Genomic DNA, 20,974 nt, shown 5'->3' on the forward strand with positions numbered 1-20,974 from the left:
CAGCCAAAATGGCTGTTTTGAGCTATGAAAACACAAGATTTTGGCTCTGTGATAGAATTATTTCCCCTGTAATGGTGTGTTTTTGAAGAAAAGATACAGAAGTTGCGGTAATTGATATAAAGATCCTGCCGGGTCCACTCTAATGATACTATTTTTTTTTATACAGATGCATTGTGCTCCTGTGCACGTTGCCTTCCCCGTCTTTAGTGTCGTTGCCTTCGTCCACACATGTTTTATTGTTCATCCATAGGACCACGACGCTGCACCTGCCTTTTTGCTCACCCGCGGGCCGCGGCCTTCAAGCACACCAGTGACGTACCTCGCTGAGACCCCAGCCTCACCTACTTGAACTCGAGCTTTGACTTGGGATTCCTCACGGTGGTAAAATTCACAATAGACTAATGGTGCAAAAACTAGTTCAGCCAGCGGGAGAACATTCTCAATATGGCAGTACTACCTATCTTAGGCGGTAGACAAGAATGCGTAGAAGTAGATAGCGGTAAGTTCAGTTGGAGCGTTTTGTCGATGTTATCGATCTACAGTAGTAGACTGGCTTGATATAGTGCGTTCTTGAAGTTTGAAGCAATGCAGACGAGTGGCATAGCAGCTAGCGGTGGCGGAATTGCATTGCCTAGAAACCTCACCGTTCCTCCTCTACTCCTTGTACATGTAGAATAGTTAGCAGAATTCTAATGGCTCAGTGCTCAATACACTGTTTTTGGAGAGAGATGGAATCAGGTATGACACAGGTGGATTCAGGGGTGGCTCGCTTCGTCCACCTCTTCAGTGACGATCATCAAAAAATCCTGCTCCTCGGCTTCATGAAGCAACAAGGTGCGCTCCGCGTCTTTTCTTCCACACTAGATCTGCTCGGTCGCTTCTGCCCACCGAATAGCTGTCGCGACAGGCTTGCCATCTTCCTCAACTAGGGGCAGCAAGAGATATTATTGTGCGACTCCATAACTAACCAGCAGCGTCGTATTTCTTTCCCACTTCCACAGGGGTTCATTGATGGTGCACCGAAGATTGTGTTGAATGCTGGTGTGGTGTGCGCTGACGGCCACGCTAACCATTTGCAGAGCCCGTTCAAATTGGTCGTGGTGTGAGACCACCACCATGCATATGCTTGCCTCTTTGATTCGGGAGATCTTATAACTGTGGAGGCTACAAGGATTAATCCGACGATCAGCCCCAACATCTTGGTTGGCGACAAACTTTGCTCGTTGCTTTGCGAAGGTGATATCTTTCAGTTTGACTTGGAAACAAAGAGTCTTTCTATGATAGGAAGGCGATTGAAGTTTGTTTTATGGGCCCTTTACACTCTGATTGCTTCCAAATCCCGAGGACAAAGGATAGTGGCATTGGTCTGGTAATTCTTTTAGGACCAAATATTCAAATATGGTAGTGGAAGTCCGAAGCTGATATGTCATTGGTGATGCAGAAAACCATCCAACTGGGTGACACTCTTACACCGAGATTGTTCAGACAGAATGGAACTATGTGGAGACAGGGGTATGATGAGGAAACGAATTTGATTTTTCTGACGACGGACATGGCTGATTTTATGGTCCGGCCGGAGACAATTCAGCTCACAAGTATGTCTAGAATAGAGCATGAGAAGTGCTGGACCTGTTGTGTTGTATAGTAATTTGCGTTCGTATAACAGGTCCAACTCCTCCTCCTAGTCTACTTTATCCATACTTCTGAGCTGCATTGTCTCCGGTTGGACCATAAAATCACCCATGTCTGTAGTCAGAAAAATCAAATTCGTTTCCTCATCGTACCCTCGTTTCCACATAGTTCCATTCTCTATGAACAATCTCTGTGTAAAGAGGTTGCCCAGTTGTACGGTTTTCCCCATCACCCATGACATCTCAGCTTCCGGCTTCCACTCCCAGATTTGAATATTCGGTCCTAAAAGAATTACCAGACCAATGCCACTATCCTCTGTCCGTAGGATTTGGAAGCGGTCAGAGCGTAAATGGTTGGTAAAGAAGCTTCAATCGGCTTCTCGATCACATAAAGACTCTGTTTATCCAAATCAAACTCAAGGATGTCACCTTCATGAAGCACCAAAAAAGGTTGTTCACCACCAAGATGATATATGGGGTTGCTTGGATCGACCATTCTAGCCTCCACAGTTGGACCATGGCGCATTGGCGCTTCGCTCACCCGCGGGCCACGACTTTCGAGCACACCAGCGGTCTACCTCCCTATGACCCCAGGCTTACCTCCTTTAAGCCGACCTTCGACCTAGGATTCCTCATGGCGGCCTTTAACAACGACCTCCACCTCATCAAGAGTATGACCGCATGCCGACGATTCTTCTATTTCTGTGCTGTTTCTGGTGCTGATTGACCTGTTTCGTGTCAGCGGCGCGGAAAGCCACCATTTTGCCAAGAAACTGGGCACCGTATGAGATTGCTATGGCATGGGCCTGCTCCACTATGCCAATTCCGGCTGAAGCCTGCCTGTGTTTCGAGTTGGAAATAATAGGCAATATTTTAATTCCGAGATTTATTAAGTGGTAAAATTCACAATATACTAATGATGCAAAAACTAGTTCTATCAGCAGGACAAACATTCTCAATATGGCAGTACTACATATCATACTTAGGCAGTACACAACTATGCTTAGAAATAGATATAGGTAAGTTCACTTGGACAGTTTTGTTGACATTGTCGATCTACAGTTGTAGGCTGGCTTGATGCAGGCTTGATGTAGTGCGTTCTTGAAGTCTGAAGCAATAAAGAGGAGTGGCATAGCAGCTAGCGGTGGCGCCATTGCATTGCCTAGAAACCTTATTGCCACCCCCTGTGCAGGTTTGGTTATCACGACGGCAAAGGTATAACACAGGTGGATTCTAGTGGCTTAGTACTCAACACAGTGTTTTTGGAGTGAGATGGAATCAGGTATAACACAGGTGGATTCGGGGGTGGCTCAAGTGACATCCTGAAGTGCTTAGTTCTGCCTTGTGCAGAGGCTAATGTTCCTGACAGTCTAAGCGTTTTACCTTGCGGCTACATGGACGCTCTTATCCATACCTAACATGAGATATTTAAGTAAACATTTGAACTTTAGTGGTTTTCCATCTTCAAATTATTACTTCAAAAACAAATATCATTGTGAATTTGTTTATTCAGCAGGTCATTCTTTTTTGGGGTTGTTTAGATTTACCCCTAGTAGAGCACATTAAAAATGGCGTATCTTACATGAAACAGTGAGGCTACATGTTAAATCTGGTACCTGGTTCTATTTGATTATTTGTAGAGACATGTGAAGGCTGTAGCTATCTACTGGATGGATCTACTTACCTCAGTACCAATTTTTGCACAGGTTTTTGTTATAATTGGGAATCTGTAAATACTTTTTTCTTCGTGAAAACGCAAAAGCATTGCATCGCGTTGTATTGAAAAGGTAATCTGTAAATACTTTAATGCTATAAATTTTAAAGAAGCAACATGTCCCCTACTGGCACCATCTGTATCTCTCAATCTGTTTTTGTTAAGGAACTTGATATATACATGTGGACTGAAGTTGCAACAAAATGGTGACATCGATACTTGCGAAGAAAAATTTCCATGCTTCCAGCTGGTAGACAAAATAGCTTGAGCAAGCAGAAAACTGAAATGACAGAGCATCTGCATATATCCTTGCTTCCTTTTCCCATTATTTTTTTAAGTGGTTACTGGCTGTTATCTAACTCTGAACTTATTTATAGTTTCCTTTTGTACACTGAAGATTAGATTGCCCACAGAGCAGTTCAAGCTCGTAATGAAATGTAAAGTTTTTAGGAAAAAAGAGTCATATTCATGTGTTATTTTCCTCTATTCCTTTCTTTACTGCAATTCAGAAAATTGATTAAGTGTTCCATATGGATTTAGCATTAATATATAGATACATCAGAGTGTTCTGGAATTTCATTTTTCATACCGTGCGCGGTGGCAGATTACCGAAAATGAGAACAAGGTTGTAGAAGATATGAACATTGTTGTATCTGAAAACAGGAAGTGAACTATCCTTAGCATGCAAGGGAACTGAACAAGTCCTTTAATGTGGGGGACTGACCAGCATGCTGCCCTACTACTGGCTGCCGGCAGCAGCAGATGCCTCCAAAGCAGGCAGTGCGGACATCGTGCTCGTGTCGTCATTGAGGTGCATCCCCCATCTCAGCTACTTGTGGTGCTTAACGCTGTAGGTTCAAACTGGTGTTCTCTCCGATCCTAAATTCTTGTCGGAGGGAGTACGTTTTTAGGCTGCATCTCGTGTTACGAAATAATTTTATTGATTGTTTCAATTGAATGGATTGTTTGTTTATCTTAGCAAAGAGGCGTTGCATTTTTAACCCTGTTAGTACATGATTTGGCTTTTATTCGGGGCGCCGGCGCCGAGATGCCACAGTGGGTCCGCCGCCGACCACCTGTGCCGCCTTGGCGCTGGTTGTGGCAGCGTTCCTCCTCCTCCATGCCCCGTTTGATTTCTTAAATTGTCTAATTTACTATAACTGCAGAGTGATTGAATGCACAACATAAGCTTCTGGAAGCATCCCTCTCAAAAAAGAAAAAAGAAAAAAGAAAACGAAAGCTTCTGGGATCATGGAAAATAACTTTATCAGGTTTGTGCTTTGTGTTAGGATTTCACTCATCTTCTTGCTCACCTTGGTTCAGTGCAAAAGAGCCATAGGATCATTATTTCGAGGATTGACTGTTTGTTTGCTTCAACTCATGTGTAACTAAATGTTTGTTTTGCACCTTAATGCCAGGTTTATGTAGTGCAAAACCGACTGATACTTTATCTTCTCATTTAGTTCTTTCTCTGGTTGTAGGCAATGTGCTTATCAATGAAGCAAGGATCAGGTGGTTAAAGTCTACTGTATCTTGCTGAATCATGAGTGGCTCCGGATCAACCATGAGTCACCAAATATGCCATCAAATATAGCACATCTCCTTAATTTTGAGAAATTTTCTTCTAATTCTATCTTTACGTGGGTATAGTCACGGCATCATTTGTTCTCTAGATGGTTGAATGGTTCACTATTCCTTTATAATCACCGTGTGAATCGGTATTCCTGGGAAGATGGTTATGCATGGCGGAGGAAAAGGAGCCCTCTGTACAGGTACTCATCTTCCTTGAACTGTCTTCTTCCTTGAAGCAATTTTCATGCTGCACTCTGTTCTTTATTGCGGGTGTGATATAGTTAGGGGTTATGGGAAAGGGAGTGATTCTATATAGAGGCACCTTTCCTGATAAGAATTTCAGTTTGAAACTACACATCCAGGTAAGATGTTCAGTTAGTGATATCTTTTCAATTTTAACTTTGTCTTGCTTTATTTTTTTCAGTAATACAACCTATGTTTGGCCCTGTCTTTGTAGAATAGAAATATATGTATAGTGTAATGCTGGTGGGTATATGGACCTACAGGATTTGAACCCTTGCAGAGTATATGGAGGTTTTTTTTATGGAAATCCTGGTGGGTGAAGTCATGACGGCATAACTTCACCACCGCACCAAGAGGTGGTCCTCAGTATAAGGAGCTCATAATCAACTTTTAGTGTGAGCACATAAACAAGCAGTCTTTTTCATTGTATAACTCTAGAACTTGCAGAGTATACGGAGCTTTTTTTTACGGAAAAAGACTCGAGGGTCCTTGAGTCGGTCCTTGAGTGCTCTTTTTCCATAAAAAAAAAGCTCCATATACTCTGCAAGTTCTGCTCTTTGAAATCAAAGTGTGTAGTAATGTTTTCTCGAATGGCATGCATGTTATGAGTACCATCTCCATGAAATACTTGTGTTAAATTCCCTAAGAGTTAAATCTTAGTGCATATGAACCTCCCTGAAAGCAAATGTCAGTGCATATATCTGAAATCTGATGAAGTTAAGAAGGAAATTACACGAACGGACATACTTTATCTTTGGGATGTGTTTAGCCATGTTTCTCTTTTTGTTTGAAAAAATTAACAGAACCAGTACGTGAGAAAATTGAGCTGCATATTTGGGCATGCATTCCAGTCTAATGAAGGCATTTTTAAATATTCCGTTTTCATTATTACATTTGTTCATTTTTTTTGGGTAGCACCGATCATCCAGGCTCCAGAGTTTACATTGTTTTAAACAAATTTGCATATACTGAACATACTAATCGTTCTTTTGCTTGTACTATAGTATTCTGCGTCTTTTTTTAATTTTATTTTGCTGATATGGATGCTCGTTGTGCTAACATCAGTGAGAAGAAATGTCTGAAAAATCAAGAGTACGTTGTAGAAGACGGTTTGCCAATACTGAAAATGGCCTCCTTCAGACGATAAATGGCCAGCTAGAGCTGAGGAGTTCTAATTGTACTCCGTACGAAAGATATATGAATTGAGAGGAGTTGGAATTGATTGATATCACAAGATACATGATCGCTTGAAGTTTGTAACTATGGCATGGTGGCACTACTTGCATCGATCGCGTTGTCCTAGCTAGTCGACTCTTGGAGACACAGGGCAGCTCTCCCCTCGGAGGCACTAGCTAGTTAGCGAGAGAAAGAGCTTTGATGAACAGCATGGTTCTCAAACCAATCGGATATTCGATGGTCGTGGCCGAAAGGGAACTCAGAAAGGCCCTGACGGATTCTACATTCCAATCACCATACAAGTTACTCTCGTGTGTGTGTCAAAAGATGGTGTTATCCAATGAGTGGGAAAAAAGGAACGTCTATGGCATGTTCTTGATGTCACCCAACCCAACAAGGCAAGCGACTTCATTTTACACATATGAGCAACAGAGCGCAGGATAATAACGAAAAGTGGCGCTTCTCTACCGTTTCCGCCAAAATCCTTACGGGGCTCGTGTTTGCTAAGAATTTTTCCTCGTACAGGATGCGTAAAAGCAGATACGGATCCCGGCCGGCCAGTGGCGTGCAAAAGCTCACACAATTTCACCGCTCCCGATCAGCGCGATAGATCCTTGTTTGGGGCATCGGTTCATCTGGACCCATAGGCTTTTGATGCTGCCGGTGCGCTGGTGAACGGGACGTATATATATGCACACACCGATGATCGCGAGTGCCTGCCGGTCGCAATTACCACCGTCACTCTACAACGTTGCTCACGTTTACTATGGTGAGCCGTGGGCTGTGGGTCTACTTTACTGCATACGTCGCTTAATTTCTATCCCAACGGCGACGGGTATCAAAGCTAGATCAGCCATGAACAAAAGGTCAGTTCGGGAGGGGTTGCAGGGTGCCTGGCTCTCTGATGTGGGGCCTGACCTGGGTGAGGTGGCTCTCGCCGAGTTCCTTGCCCCGTGGATGAGTATTCAGCGATTCCAGCTGGTGGACGATCGTGAGGATGCTCTGCTGTGGAACTGGTTCGTTGATGACGTCTATTCGGTGCGCTCGGCCTATAGACATCAGTTTGCTGGCTTGATGTCTGACCCTTTAGACCTGGGCACCAGGCAAGTGTCAGTTCTTCGCATGGTTGGTGGCGAAGGATTGTTGTTGGACGGCAGATCGGCTACAGAGGAGGGGGCTTCCTCACCCTTCTCAGTGTCTGCTTTGTTCTCAGGAGCCGGAGACCCTTTCTCACCTCCTACTGGGTTGTGTCGTGGCGAGACAGGTTTGGGAGGTGGTCCTTGTGGCGTGGGATTGCCAAAATTGGAGGCCTAGCATAGACTCCAACATCCAAGAGTGGTGGGCCGGCATCACGGGGCCTCGTGCGGTGATCAAGAGCTATCGGACGGCAGTCACTCTTGTGCTTTGGGCCATTTGGTGTCACAGGAATGATGTGGTCTTCAATGGAGCCATTCCTTCGGTTCGACGTATTTTTCTTTTTGTGCGTGAGGAAGTGGCGAGGTGGGAGAGTGCCAGGCTGTTTAGAGCGGGCTGTCGCTCGCGGCCGTCTTGGCGAGTGGGTTGGTTGATGCTACTTAGTTCTTCTCGTGTTTTGGCCACTTGGTGGCGTTGTAACCGCTTCGCGGTGTTGTAACTGGCCTTCTGGTTTCTCCTTCTTAATCTGATAATGCACCCACTGGGTTGCATTCTTGAAAAAAAAAGCTAGATCAGCCAAAGAAATATACTTTCTCCGTCCAACAAAAGATATCTCAACTTTGACTAGATTTAAATGCATCTATACACTAACTCATGTCTAGATACATCCAAATTTGACAAATTTGAGATATCTTTTATTGAACGGAGGGAGTACAAATAAATAGTGCGATATAAATGAAACAATGAATAACCATTATTCATGATGAATTTGTTTTGTTCAATTGAGTTTGGACTTGAAATTTTATACGTATATAGAAAAAACATCTATATTTTGTTACTTATGCAATTTTTTGAATTCATTTTGAACATATTACAATAATTTTCACAAAAATTACACTGTAAAGATGGTTTTCACATGATACGCCGTCCTTGTCAACATTCTACAATGTTTTTTTACGGACTTTTCACTCTAAAGAATGTTTTTTTAGAGGCTTACATCATAAAGATTGGTTTTCACGAAGTGAAAGATGATTTTTCATCTGATATAAGTCACCTTAATTACATCTCATGGCTTAGAGAAGCACATCTAAACTATGCGCTTCTCCTGTACAAAGGCTTCGTTATATATATCGTGCAAAATTTGTCAGAATTTTCGATGTGCTGAAAATAAGCTAAGAAATGCGGCTGTGTCAATGTTTCCAAAGTACACACACGGTCGCGGTCATCCCATGAAACACTGACCGGAAAGGAAGGAGAATACGAAAAACGGCGGTCAGAATCGAGTCAACAGCAACGAGTACCATCTACGCGATTGCGGCGGCTTATCCCGGTCGCACGATCCCATCAGAAAAGGAAAGGAGGGAGTGGAAAGAAAGCAGCAACACGTGAAGAAACCAGAATCATCGATCAGGCTGCTGTCAACTTCTGTTTGAGACGTCTCGATCGATCGACTTCAGTTGATTATTGCCACCGTGAAGAAAGAATCAAGTTTGGCGAATGGGCTCGCGTGCCATTTTTTTCTTTTCGAGGGCAGGCTCGTGTGCCATTTGGTTGCCACATATAGTGCCTCGTGGACTTCCTCGATCGGACGCAATTCGGCATTTCGGTCCCCGCCGGCCAGATCAAGACCCTGGATTTGTCTATATAATCATGCCACAGATGAGTTTGTTTCTCTGCTATGAATAATTAATGGAAAGTGTCTCTACGTTCTTCTAAATCTTTTCCTTTGCGGGTGCAGCTGCTTAAAGCGCCGGCTTAAAGCAAGCCTAGCTGGCTAGTCTTTTTCTTCCTTCTTGGAAATGCTTCACATGTCCCAGCTTTCAGTCGGACGGGCTTCTATTGGAAAAAAATGTTTCCAAAACTAATCTTCCCATTGTGTTATATTCTGTGTTTTTAAACGTAATGCTTGTATTTCACGGTACAAGTGTTTCCACACACGCCTGATTTCATATGTCATTCTCTAGTTTTTCTTACCTGCAATAATAAAATTGTACTCACTCCGCTAAAAATATAGTGTATTTTTTGTTTCATTAAGGCCCTCTTTGATTAAGCTTTATGTGTAACTTTTGTTCTTAGCTTATAAGCCAAAGAAACACCTAGTTATGTGCTTTTAGCTTTGAATTTTGATTCTGACTTGATATTGTTAGATGATGGTATAAGAAAAAAACAAAGCAAAAAGTCAAAAACTACACTTTAAGCCTAACCAAACAGAGCCTAAGACAAGTTTTTGACTAGCAATATGTCAATGTATAATTTACATGACATAAAACCAATATTGTGAGATTTGTATTCAAAAGTATTTTCTTGTGATTATGGTTTGTATCACACAAATCACATATTAATGATGTAAATGTTAGTCGTCAAAGACTTGTGTCAAAGACTTGTATTGTGGAATGGACGGAGTATCAAATTTGGTAAACAATTGCATTACTAACTTTAGGTTGCAAAACGAATGTTGAACTTCTTGTTGATAAATCTAACCTAAATTTGAAGGTAAGAAGACTGATGTCGAATAGCATAATTTTTTCTTTTTTGTACTCCGTAGCTGGTAACCCCAGCAAACCTCGTTTGCTTTGTAATAAGGAAAGCAGGGTGAAAGCCTATTTTCTAAAAAAAAAACCAAGTAATGTGACCCTTGGCTTTTTGTTACTCTTGCCATGCGTATCATCCACTAGATCTGTTTTTGTTGTGTCGTCTGCAATGACTTTGCATTGAGATTTTCCACTTGTCCGTCCCATATAGCTAGTGTCTTTGATATTTTGTTGATATGATCATCTGGTCGGTTACTACTCCGTCCACTGCATATATAGGAAATGCCAAATGTTACATGTGTGTGTATGGCCTTCCAACATCTGTTCAAAGATAAGCTACACAGCTTTAGTACGTGCGTCGTTATAGGTGGAAAAGACATATATGCTTGAAAGTTGCATGCACAACGGGTCATTTCCAGAGAAAATTGCTGCCAAGGTCACAGACGAGCTAGGCGGATTAATCGGTGACAAGGATTGCTTGCATGTGAGATGCATGGCGCGCCGTTTCTCCCATCGTGGCTAGCTATACAGTACTCCTATAAATAACCTAGCTAGCCCTTGTAGCTCTGTACCAAACCATTATATGCACCGAGAAGACGTATCATCAGCACCATACATAGATAAACCAAATATAAGTTGCTAGCTATATACACAAATATATACACACAGATATAAATATACTAGCTATAGAAATGTCGAATGACTCCTTGATTACGGGAAGGGTGGTAGGAGACGTGCTGGACCCCTTCCGTAGCACCGTGGATCTCGAGGTCCTGTTCAACGGCAGGCCCATCGTCAACGGCAAGGAGTTCCGCACGCCGGCGGTCTCGGACAAACCGAGGGTCGAGATCGGAGGCGAGGACCTCAGCGTAACATATACACTAGTAAGCGCGCGCGCCCATCGATCTTGGTTAATTTGTGCTGTTATATACTCCGTATTTATGTTCCTTGATTCCACACTGTTAATTTGTTGTAGTTAATTGTTCTTTGATTTCTGCATACGCGCACGTCTATTATAGGTCATGGTGGATCCCGACGCCCCTAACCCGAGCAATCCAACCTTGAGGGAGTATTTGCACTGGTGAGAGCAAACCCTAGCTAGATACTTCCTCCGTTTATAAATTCTCGGTGCAGTTTTAATAAAAATTTGAATTAAAATCACGACAAAAACTTAGGATCGAAGCAACTACTGCAGCCAGTATGTTAGCTAGCTAGGTTTTGCACATATGCAGGAAATATGCACGCATCACACAAGCAACGGTTGATTGATATTCATGCACGACAACGATCGATGATATATATATATATATATGTATATATATATATACACAGACAAGAACTATTCATGCACGACAACGGTCGATGATATATATATATATACACACGCGCGCGCGAACAACACCACATGCATACATGCTATCTAGTAGCTGTATGCATAAATTGAGAGTAGTATTGTATTTTCTCCGTTTCATAATTCTTGTCGAAATATTGCTTGTATCTACACACATTATAGGAATAGATACATTCATTTTTAGACAAATCTGAGACAAAAATTATGAAACAGAGGCAGTAGTATTAACTGTACGTACGGCTTGCACCCATTTGCATAATGTCCTTTATCTTCCAGATGGAAAAAAAAATCCGTTCGATCATGCATGCGCGCACGACCATATATAATACTCCTATACATACAGTTCAGGATTGGGTACGTTAGCGGACAATTCAGAAGCGCGTAGATGCTAACTAACTATCGGCCGACCATTTTATGCCCATGCAGGATGGTGACCGATATCCCAGCATCAACAGATGACACGTACGGTGAGCATTATTCATTATATGCTTGTCCTCTCATATACTCCACTATATGCAATAACCAAGGACCGATTAGTTTTGACTGGATATGTCGATAATTCGATATGGATTTTGGGCAGGGCGTGAGGTGGTGTGCTACGAGAGCCCGGCCCCGGCGACGGGGATCCACCGCATGGTGCTGGTGCTGTTCAGGCAGCTGGGCCGGGACACGGTGTTGCCGCCGTCTATGCGCCACAACTTCAACACGCGGGCCTTCGCCCGCCGCTACAACCTCGGCGCCCCCGTCGCCGCCAAGTACTTCAACTGCCAGCGCCAGGCCGGCTCCGGAGGGCCCAAGTTCACCGGCCCATATACCAGCCGCCGCCACCCATGAAGTATCAAGACTATTATGAATAAACGAATAAAAACGTATGCCTAGCTAGCTAGCATCACCTAGACATATAATCATATTTGTACGTGCTCCGATATATGGGTCCTAGATATATATACGTACGTCGATCCTCGCAGAAAAGAAGAAGAATATATATATATATATATATATATATATATATTATATATATATATATTATATATATATATATATATAGACACACACATCTGTTTTTTGAGAACTCTATACATATTCTAGCGCTCATTGCAAAGCCATAAATATGCACTTTCAAGGCTCAAGAGAGAATGTCGAGATTATATATAGTTGTGTATCGACCAAGAACGAATGAGAATCGCAATGAAATTTCTGTTTTCTACGATCAACTTATCTTGTGTCGTGTCATGGCATGATGAACTAACTACTTACTACAAGGTGGAAGACGTGTGTTAAGCACTTACGGTAGCTAGCTAATACGGAGTAGTTAACTAGCATCACGAAAGTTAATGACCTAAAAAAGGGGTTCGCTATTTAGCCCACGACGAAAATGTGTGTGCTAATAAACCCTGGCCCAACAAATTAATCTTGACCTCCACCATGAATAGATTGAGTGACGGGCTTGTCTTTCAAGTGAGTTAGATAAACAGCATTTTGATTGTGATTTTGTAACTATATATATCATCGAAAAGTATTGTACGAAAAAATTATGATACTTCAAAGTTCACTTTTAGAGGGTACTATACGTACTACGCACTGCAACAAAAAAGCCCTGTAGAGACGTTCAATTTAGGGGTTAAAAACACTATAAATCATCTCTATCGCATCGTAGAGTCGATTTTGTAAGGCTTCTACATTTCAAGCGGTACGTGCATATCGGACGCCGGTGCAAAATCTGCACTTCTGATGCAATCACTGTGCAATTAATCCACTATCAAAATTCACAAGTCATGAAAAATCCATTCTTAGTCCCACAAGAACTCCTCAAATTTCTCATTTCCCTCCAACCAAACAAGTAGTGTTGGACAATGGCATGTAACAAAAATCACGAGAACGAAAAACAGAGGAAAATCATAGAAGCCAAAAATAAAATTAAAAAGGGCAAAAATAGATTCTTGTTATTTCCTAGGCTTTCCAAATTTTTGTTTACCTTCGGGATTTTATTTTTATTACCTTTTTATGATTTCCAAGTTTTCATTTTAAACCAAGTTTTTATATGAATGCCTTGTTCAAAGTTATTTAAAAATATCTAATTTTCTTTAAACCCAATTGCTTGAAAGTGCTTATGCACTTTTCGATTCGAACGGGCGCGCACGTTTCGCGCCGTCCGATTCACTTGGCGTTTCCGCGCCGTGCGATGCAGTTAGGACAGCCTCCCCCCGTCGGTCGGGCGGGCCCCATGTGTCAACCTGTTAAGCTCTTTCTTTTCAAAGCTTTGGGGGACGCGCCGTTGTCTCTTTCGCTTTCCCGTTCCCCATTCCCCCCTCGCGAACCCGACCGCGCTCTCTGCGCTCTCTCTCTCTCTCTCTCTCGCGATTTCGCATCGGCGATTCCGGCGAGCTTCGTGTCGACGAGGCGCAGCGGAACAACAGCAAGGCCGTCGACAGTGTCGGGACGGTTGGAGGCGACGTCGGCGCCGAGTTTCGCTGGAGGCGGCGGGGGCAAGGGTTTCGGCGAGGAGCGAGTTTTCACCGGCGATGCTATGGAGGTTCACGGGGGCTCCTGCATGTCGTAGGGCGCGTTGCTGAGGGCTCCGGGAGGGCGAACCCGGCGCTGAAATCCGGTGCTGGTGGCCACAACATCCCCGGCGGGCACATCGACCACCGCTGGCGCAACCAGCATGACTGCACGAGGGGGGACGCATCGACTACGGCGGCGAGCGTGCCCGCAACATCTACGGTTAGCCCCCCTCCTCGCACATCTCTCCTCAACATACCCAAACTCGAGCATGCGCGCACACCATCTTCAGTAGATGAATCCCCAGTAGATGCTCCAGGCTAGCGATATCATATTAGGGTGCCATGGACATTGGGGGGTAGACGTCTGGGACACATTTAATCTCCATAATCTGCGCCAATTCCAACCGTAACCAAATCAATTGGAATTGGATTGGAATTTTTGGACCCAGTTCAGTGCTGAGCACTTTTTTGACGGGTTTTTTTGGGCCCTAAATTGCATATGGCAACTTCTAATTCAGCAGAGCATTCTAAGTTGCTTATGTCATGCTTTTGTCCGTAGCAAATTATCACGGAGTTGCTTCTACTGTGCATGTATAATATGGGGTAAATTTGTTCAGGTAGTTGCCTTCTACTGGGCAATTTTTTCTCAGGGAGTTGCTTCTAAGGAGTATCATAAGTTGCTCATGTCCCATGATTTTTGTGTCTCTTTTTGCCTTTTGTTTTAGGGGGATTTTGCATTTTTTTACATGTCCCTTACTGTTGCTTAGGCAAATTCTTAGGAGTTGCTTTTTACTGTGCTTAGGCAAATTCTTAGTCCAATTCTTAGTGGGGGCACTTATATTTTTGCTCCAGGTGTTTTATCAGGATGCAACACTGTGTTTTAGGAGTTGCTTTCTATAGGAGAATCATTATTGTTCCCACTTTTTTAGGCAAACTTTTGACACATCTGTCCACGTCTAGGGGGTGATTTTTAGTTCCCAGTTTTAGGGCATAAACCTGTGCTGAATTAGAAGTTGCTAAATGAGCTATGCTATGTCTACATTTTCCCATTTTTTACAGGTTGATCAGTAACTGTGTATGCCCATTGTTTTCACTCATTGGGTTGGGTTGTTTTTATCCTGTTTTTATAGTGTTGTAAACTAGCCACAGAAAATTCTGCATATTTATGCATCCCTTGTTTCTGCAGGAGCTATAATGAACATTATCGAGGAAGGACCTGAAGATGATGAAACTGGGGGTTGAATCCATCGCTGCAGGAGACGCAATTCTAAAGCCATAGCAGAACCCATGGGAGGCATAGCAGGCGGTGTTGCTATGCTATCCCTAGAGGTACATTTTTTATGTTCTTGTGTTTTGTTTTGTTTTTGCTTTTTTAGGAACCCATGGTAATTATTTAACTTGTTTTTTACATGCAGCGTTCTCGCGAGGCTTCTGTCGCTGAGGCTCCCACGGAGGCAACTGTCGGCGATGCAACTATTGATGAGGCTGCCATAGGAGGGAATGCCGCCAAGGCCCCTAATGAAGTTGTCAAAGAGATTGTAGATGCGCAGGGTGCTAAATTCGTACCCCCCAGGAGGACAGAGAAAGAGGTAATAGAATCACTTAGTTTGCTAAAAAAAATAGGTGGCAATCTTTTTATGTTTGTTTAAAGTTGCTAACTACATTATTACAATCTCATTTAGCTTGCTTATTTTCTTGATCTAACCTTTTATTTTTGCTTTCTTTGGTAAATACTTTAGGTCGGGCGGAACAGGGCGTCTCCTGCTAGGCTCTACAAAATTAACAAAAATCTAACACCCGATCAGAAGGCATTGATCAGGAAGAGGCATTTTGGCGGCTTACTATTTTTGCCTTCTCACACAATGCCAGCAGAGTTCTGTAAGTTTGTGATGAGCTGCTACAACCCGGAGTTATCAGAATTGGTTGTTCCTGAGAGGGGTATCATCAAAATAACGGCTGACAATGTGTACAAAATGTTTAAGTTGCCAAACAAAGGCGGGAGAGTCAACTATGTGATGAACCAGGAAGCCACATATTTCATCATGCAAGAGTATGGCTTCGAAAAAGGTTCATCACCAGATATCACAGCTTGGTGCAAAATGATTGGCGAAATGAAGAAAGCAGATGACAAGTTTCTCAGGGCCTGGCTGATCGTCGCAATGTCCGACTTTCTTTGCCCAACTACAGACCTGAAACTCAACCCAAGCTGCTACCTGTCCTTCATAAAATTGGATGTTGTTGACAACTTAAATTTCTGTCAGTTCGTAGTTGATCAACTACAAGTAGCTTTTAAGAAGTTGGGTGATGAAAAGAACTCAGTCCGGTACTGCGTGTATCACCTTTTCGTAAGCTTTATCAAAACTCTTTCCTTATTTAGTAGGATTCATTTTTCCAGCATTTTTCCTTCTTCTTTTTGATCTATTATCTCAATTCGCTGATCACTGACGAGCCCTTGAGCAACTGCCCTGTGCGTATCCAGGCATGGACGACGCAAGCCATAAACAGAGTGATCCAACAAGATATGAAAGGACCTGGAGTTTATGGGACTTTGCATGTAAGTTATTCTAAAATCGCGTTCTCAACTCATTTATGCAGTCCAACGGCTAATTTTTCTGCTTGTGCTTTTTCTTCCAGCCCTGGAAGCTAACTGTGTCTTTTTTGGTGTTTGTTCCCCTTGTTTCAATGTGCCAAACAGCTGAGAGTCGCACCGAGGACTACAACAAACTTGTCCCAAATGCTGAGTTGCCAGCGCGATGTAGCTTGTTCCTGGGATTACAACAGGCTGAAGACTTTGTTTCTTCAAAGTTGCCAGTTACCTACAACAAGACGGTATGTGCCCTGCACCAATCAGCCTCCATTTTTGTGTGCCTTCTTTTTTTTGTATTGCAAATTTTCATTTTTCTTGTATATAGATTGTCCTTTTTAACTTACCCCTTCTCTGCTATTTTTAAAATCCACAGAACAAGAGGAAATTAGCAATTATGATTGGGGAACTGTGCACAGGAATTTCAGACAAGATTGGAAATTTTGTGGAGAGGTTAGGCAAACTAGGAGATGAGGAAAATGACAACCAACCCAGGGTTGAAGATGTGAAGAGAAAAAGGGAGGGAGGCACTCGAGTTGATACCGCTAGAAATGCTAATAACAAGAAGAGGAATAGAGATGGCGGAGACCATGTGAAGCAACCCCAAGCATGCGGCAAGGACAACAGGATGGATTATGTTGTGGATGGCAAGGAAGAGGCGCAAGGAGATGACAACGATGAAGTCGATGAGGAGGATGACAAAGAGGACGAGGATTACAAGGGAGGTGATGATGATACAGGGCCTGAGGGGGGCAATGATGATGATGGTCAGCAAAAGGCAAAGACAAAGAAGGAAACATCATCTCCCTCCATCGGTCCAACAATCGGCACTTGGCTACGGAATTCAAATAAGACAAAGCAGAACAGTGTTGTCGGATCTCCTAGGGGCTATCTTGTCGGGTCTCCTAGGCGCAAGTTTGGACTTGCAGATTGCAAGATCAATCTCATTCATCTTGTAAATGCAGACACAAAAAGGGACGGCCCGCCCTTTCAAACACTGGTTTTTTCGGCTGTACCGACAGTAGTAGTTAATGAGTTGTCAAAGTTTGCCGAACCAGCAGTCAAGCCACCCAACATAATTGCTGAAAGTCGGCACAACAAGGCAACAGATGTTGTCATTGTAGGCACGACAACACTTGGCGTTTCTACAGACGGAGTCATGGTTCGGGATTCAGCTCACATCGCAGCAACAAAAGGTGTAAGGGGTACATCAATCAAGCGGGAAGAACTGACTGAAACAAAACAAGAGGCAAATAATCTTGAAATTGAAGATCTCATACCAGCTACAAAGGAAGCAGATGGGGCAGCAGATAAGGTCAAAAAGGCAACGCCTGCGCTCAAGGCAAAAGGCAAACTTGCAAATCAAGGTGCACAAGCTGCAAAGCTTTTGATCAAATATAAGAAGCTAGTGTTCCGGAGGAATCTCAGGCTACCTTCACCACCATCTAGTGCGGGCATGGCAGCAGCAGCTGCAGAATTTTCAAAATTTGTTGAAGTTGCACCTGCTCAGAGTCCCATGCACCAAGGCAAAGCTGCAGAATCTGCAATACCAAAAGATGAGAAAATCTTCCAATCGCCAGCAAATCGTGAGTCAGTTCAACCTGGAGTAGTAGTAGTGGAGAGCAACAAAAAGCCAAAGTTGCCACTAAGAAGGGCTGGCATTGCAGGGCAGCGCAGTGCCGCGTCAAACAAAGTCAGATATTGCCCTGAACCATCCCCATTTAAAACATGGGCTAGAGCTGAAGATGTTTTCCCTCATGAGCTTAAAGCAGAGTTGCCAAATGGACAAGGAAAGTCATCGGACAAGGCTTGTAAATGGGAAGATCTGGCTCCAAAGTTGATTGCTCCAGCTTCATTTGTTCAAGCAATCGCAGAGGTGAAACCATCTAGCCTAGCTGGGACACATCTGCAACTGTACCCCCCAAGGAATAGAAATGTGCAGAACAGCAACACACCATACAATGGGGCAAGTATAGAAACACGGCCTCCGAATGCTCTCTTAAGGCCAGCATTCCACCACAGCATGTCAGACGATAATATCCATTTAACTCCGGCAAAGGATCACACGCAGAACATCAAGCCTTTGATGAGAAGCAGTTCAGGCAGCGCCACTAACAGAATGGATTTCCCCGCTCCATCCTTCGACATGGGTTTTGGGTTTGAATCACCACCTGATATGCAAGGAAAGTCAGACGGACAAGAAATTGGAGGGATAACACATATCAACCTAGAGGATTTTGACGATCTAGCTAATTGGGATCCCATGTTGCTATCGGCACCTTGTGCCGACGCAGATAAGTTGTCCCTCGAGGTGAAAGTAGCTGCTGAAAAAAGAAGCAAGAAGAAGAAGCAAAAAAGAAGCAAGTCCATGTTGACTTGTCCACACCTCCTGAAAATTTAGCCGAAGACCCAGAGTTAAAAGACACGGAAACTATCGATCTTAGTACACCACCCCAACAGCGAAAATTGCCAAATAAACAGTTCTGGATCAACAGCCCCCCACGGTCCGGAGAGGAGATTTATCAAGGCTCCAGCTTGCAAAACGTATCCTTATGTCGACTACAATACAAAGAACTCCCTTCTCCTGCTCAGATGAAGTCAAAGAAACCTACGCAACAGTACTTGTTGTTGGTCGAAGAAGTACAAGGGTTGCCAGAGAATATAAAAGGTTTTTTTTTCCTTTGCCTAACTACTCCGCTTTTCTATATTGAAGAATCAGCCTCTTTTTTTTATCAAATGCATTGACCCTATTCTTGTGTATCTGTAATGTCGAAATGCATCTCAGAGATTATTATTTACAGTGGCTATTACATTACTTTGAAAGAATTGGCAATGTCAATGGCAACACAAGCTTGGTTGAAGAACGCCGTCGTCGAGATTGGCATCGAGTACATCAGGCTAAAAGTACCAAGATTGTGATGCCATTAAGAATCGCCGTAAGCATCTTCCTTGCTTTTCTTTTTGTTTCAGTTTTTTCAGAGACAGCAAACCATGCAACTAAAAAGGACTAAAAAACTTGTTTCTCTGCTCTGTCAAACAAAAAACGCAGACCTGGTTGCAGTGTTTAGACCTGACCAGCTGTGATTTAAGCTCGCTTACACCGTCTTTTCAATTTTTTTCTGTCAGCAACTTGAACTAACATTTACATTTTGGTGTGTTTCATTTGATTTTTGCTCTCGGCCGTTGGGGTTTTTGAAGACACGACTGTGGGATTTTCATGCTCATGAATGCACGGTTATGGGATGGAAGGTTACCCCCAGATTACGGGCAATCCAACGTGCCAAACATCAGGAAGCTGTTCACCTATCTTTGGTTGAGTGCTGACATCAACAACATGCCATGGAAAAAGATTCTGAACCCGAAATAGGTACACAAAACTTCTTGTTCCATGTCTCTTTGAAGCATCTTTTGCACCCATTTTTTGCATCACATGTTTTGGTTTTACAATAAAGCAGCTCAAGTGTGTTTTCAAACCTCTTCTTCTTTGTCCTCCCTTTAGTTGCCGGCCTCACTGGATTCCTAACCGTCGAAGCTTCAGGATTTGATGGGGCTGTAGGGGCTGCAGATGATGAAGGGTTTGATGGGGCTGTAGGAGCTGTCTTCTTCCTAGCATCCTTCCTTGTCTTGTTAAGATGTAAAATTTCAGTCCGCGCTGCACGCATGTGCTTCCCTGCAATCTCTTTTGATGCGGCGGATGCAAAAGCAAATTTGGCAAATTTTCCAAACTGAACCAACAAATTGGCCAGCCAGATCTGCATAACATCAGGTTGATCACCTTCACTAGCACCTGCGTTCTCTCCCTGAATTGCTTGCTGCGTCCAACGTTGCAATATGTAATGCTCTGGTATCTCATCAATAGAACAATGAGTAAAAATCTTCAGTATGTGGCAACAAAGCAATCCATCTTTCAGAAATTTGCATCACTCACATGAATAGAAAGCTTCTTCAATCCTAGCAACGACCTTGTAAGTTCTTGTGTCATAATTGCAGGAGTACTTCCTATTGGGCACAAGTTCATAAACATCACCCCCAAGATGTTTAACGTTGTATCTTCCGATCATTTCGAACTCTTCCCGGAATTTGTAATAAATGTCTCTTGTGTAGACATTCAAAGCTTGCCTTTCAATTGGGTACGAAGACCAAGTTTGGACCTGTAAATGATCTGTCCTATAGTCATTCCCACCTTTTTTTCACTAGGATCTTCAATTGAATCTTCTCATATTGGTGCACAAAATTTAGGATAGAATTGTGTGGGTTTACATAATGCTTCAACACAGCATTAAAACCCTCACTACGTTGTGTAGACTGGAGAAACTGGAAGAAATTATCTTTGAAGTAACACGGCACCCATGTGGCCCTTGTACTGTCCAACTTGTCTCAATGTGGCCCAGCAACCTCATCTCCATGTTTTGCCATCATTACTGTCCAACTTGTCTCAAACTCCGCAGGGCTCAAGCTGTAGTCCACACATTCATTGAAATCAGCAACAAATTTTGGCCTCCTCCCTAGGAATGAACCCAGTTTTTCGTTTGCT

The 20,974-nt window shown here is 43.1% G+C and overlaps 1 protein-coding gene and 1 non-coding gene across 2 annotated transcripts; both read left to right on the forward strand.

The window, feature by feature from the left end:
- Window positions 1–1,513: 1,513 nt before the first annotated feature.
- MIR7781 (microRNA MIR7781) lies at window positions 1,514–1,789 on the forward strand. Its single transcript, NR_127072.1, has one exon. It is a non-coding gene; the product is annotated as a microRNA MIR7781 (primary transcript).
- An 8,813-nt stretch (window positions 1,790–10,602) lies between these two features.
- LOC100827075 (protein FLOWERING LOCUS T) lies at window positions 10,603–12,268 on the forward strand. Its single transcript, XM_003571099.2, has 4 exons — window positions 10,603–10,885; window positions 11,021–11,082; window positions 11,779–11,819; window positions 11,933–12,268. Exons 1-4 carry the CDS (start codon window positions 10,694–10,696, stop codon window positions 12,184–12,186), a joined length of 549 nt encoding a protein of 182 aa, XP_003571147.1. The 5' UTR covers window positions 10,603–10,693; the 3' UTR covers window positions 12,187–12,268.
- Window positions 12,269–20,974: the final 8,706 nt, after the last annotated feature.

Source organism: Brachypodium distachyon, chromosome 3, assembly GCF_000005505.3.
Source record: "Brachypodium distachyon strain Bd21 chromosome 3, Brachypodium_distachyon_v3.0, whole genome shotgun sequence".
Lineage (NCBI taxonomy): Eukaryota > Viridiplantae > Streptophyta > Magnoliopsida > Poales > Poaceae > Brachypodium > Brachypodium distachyon.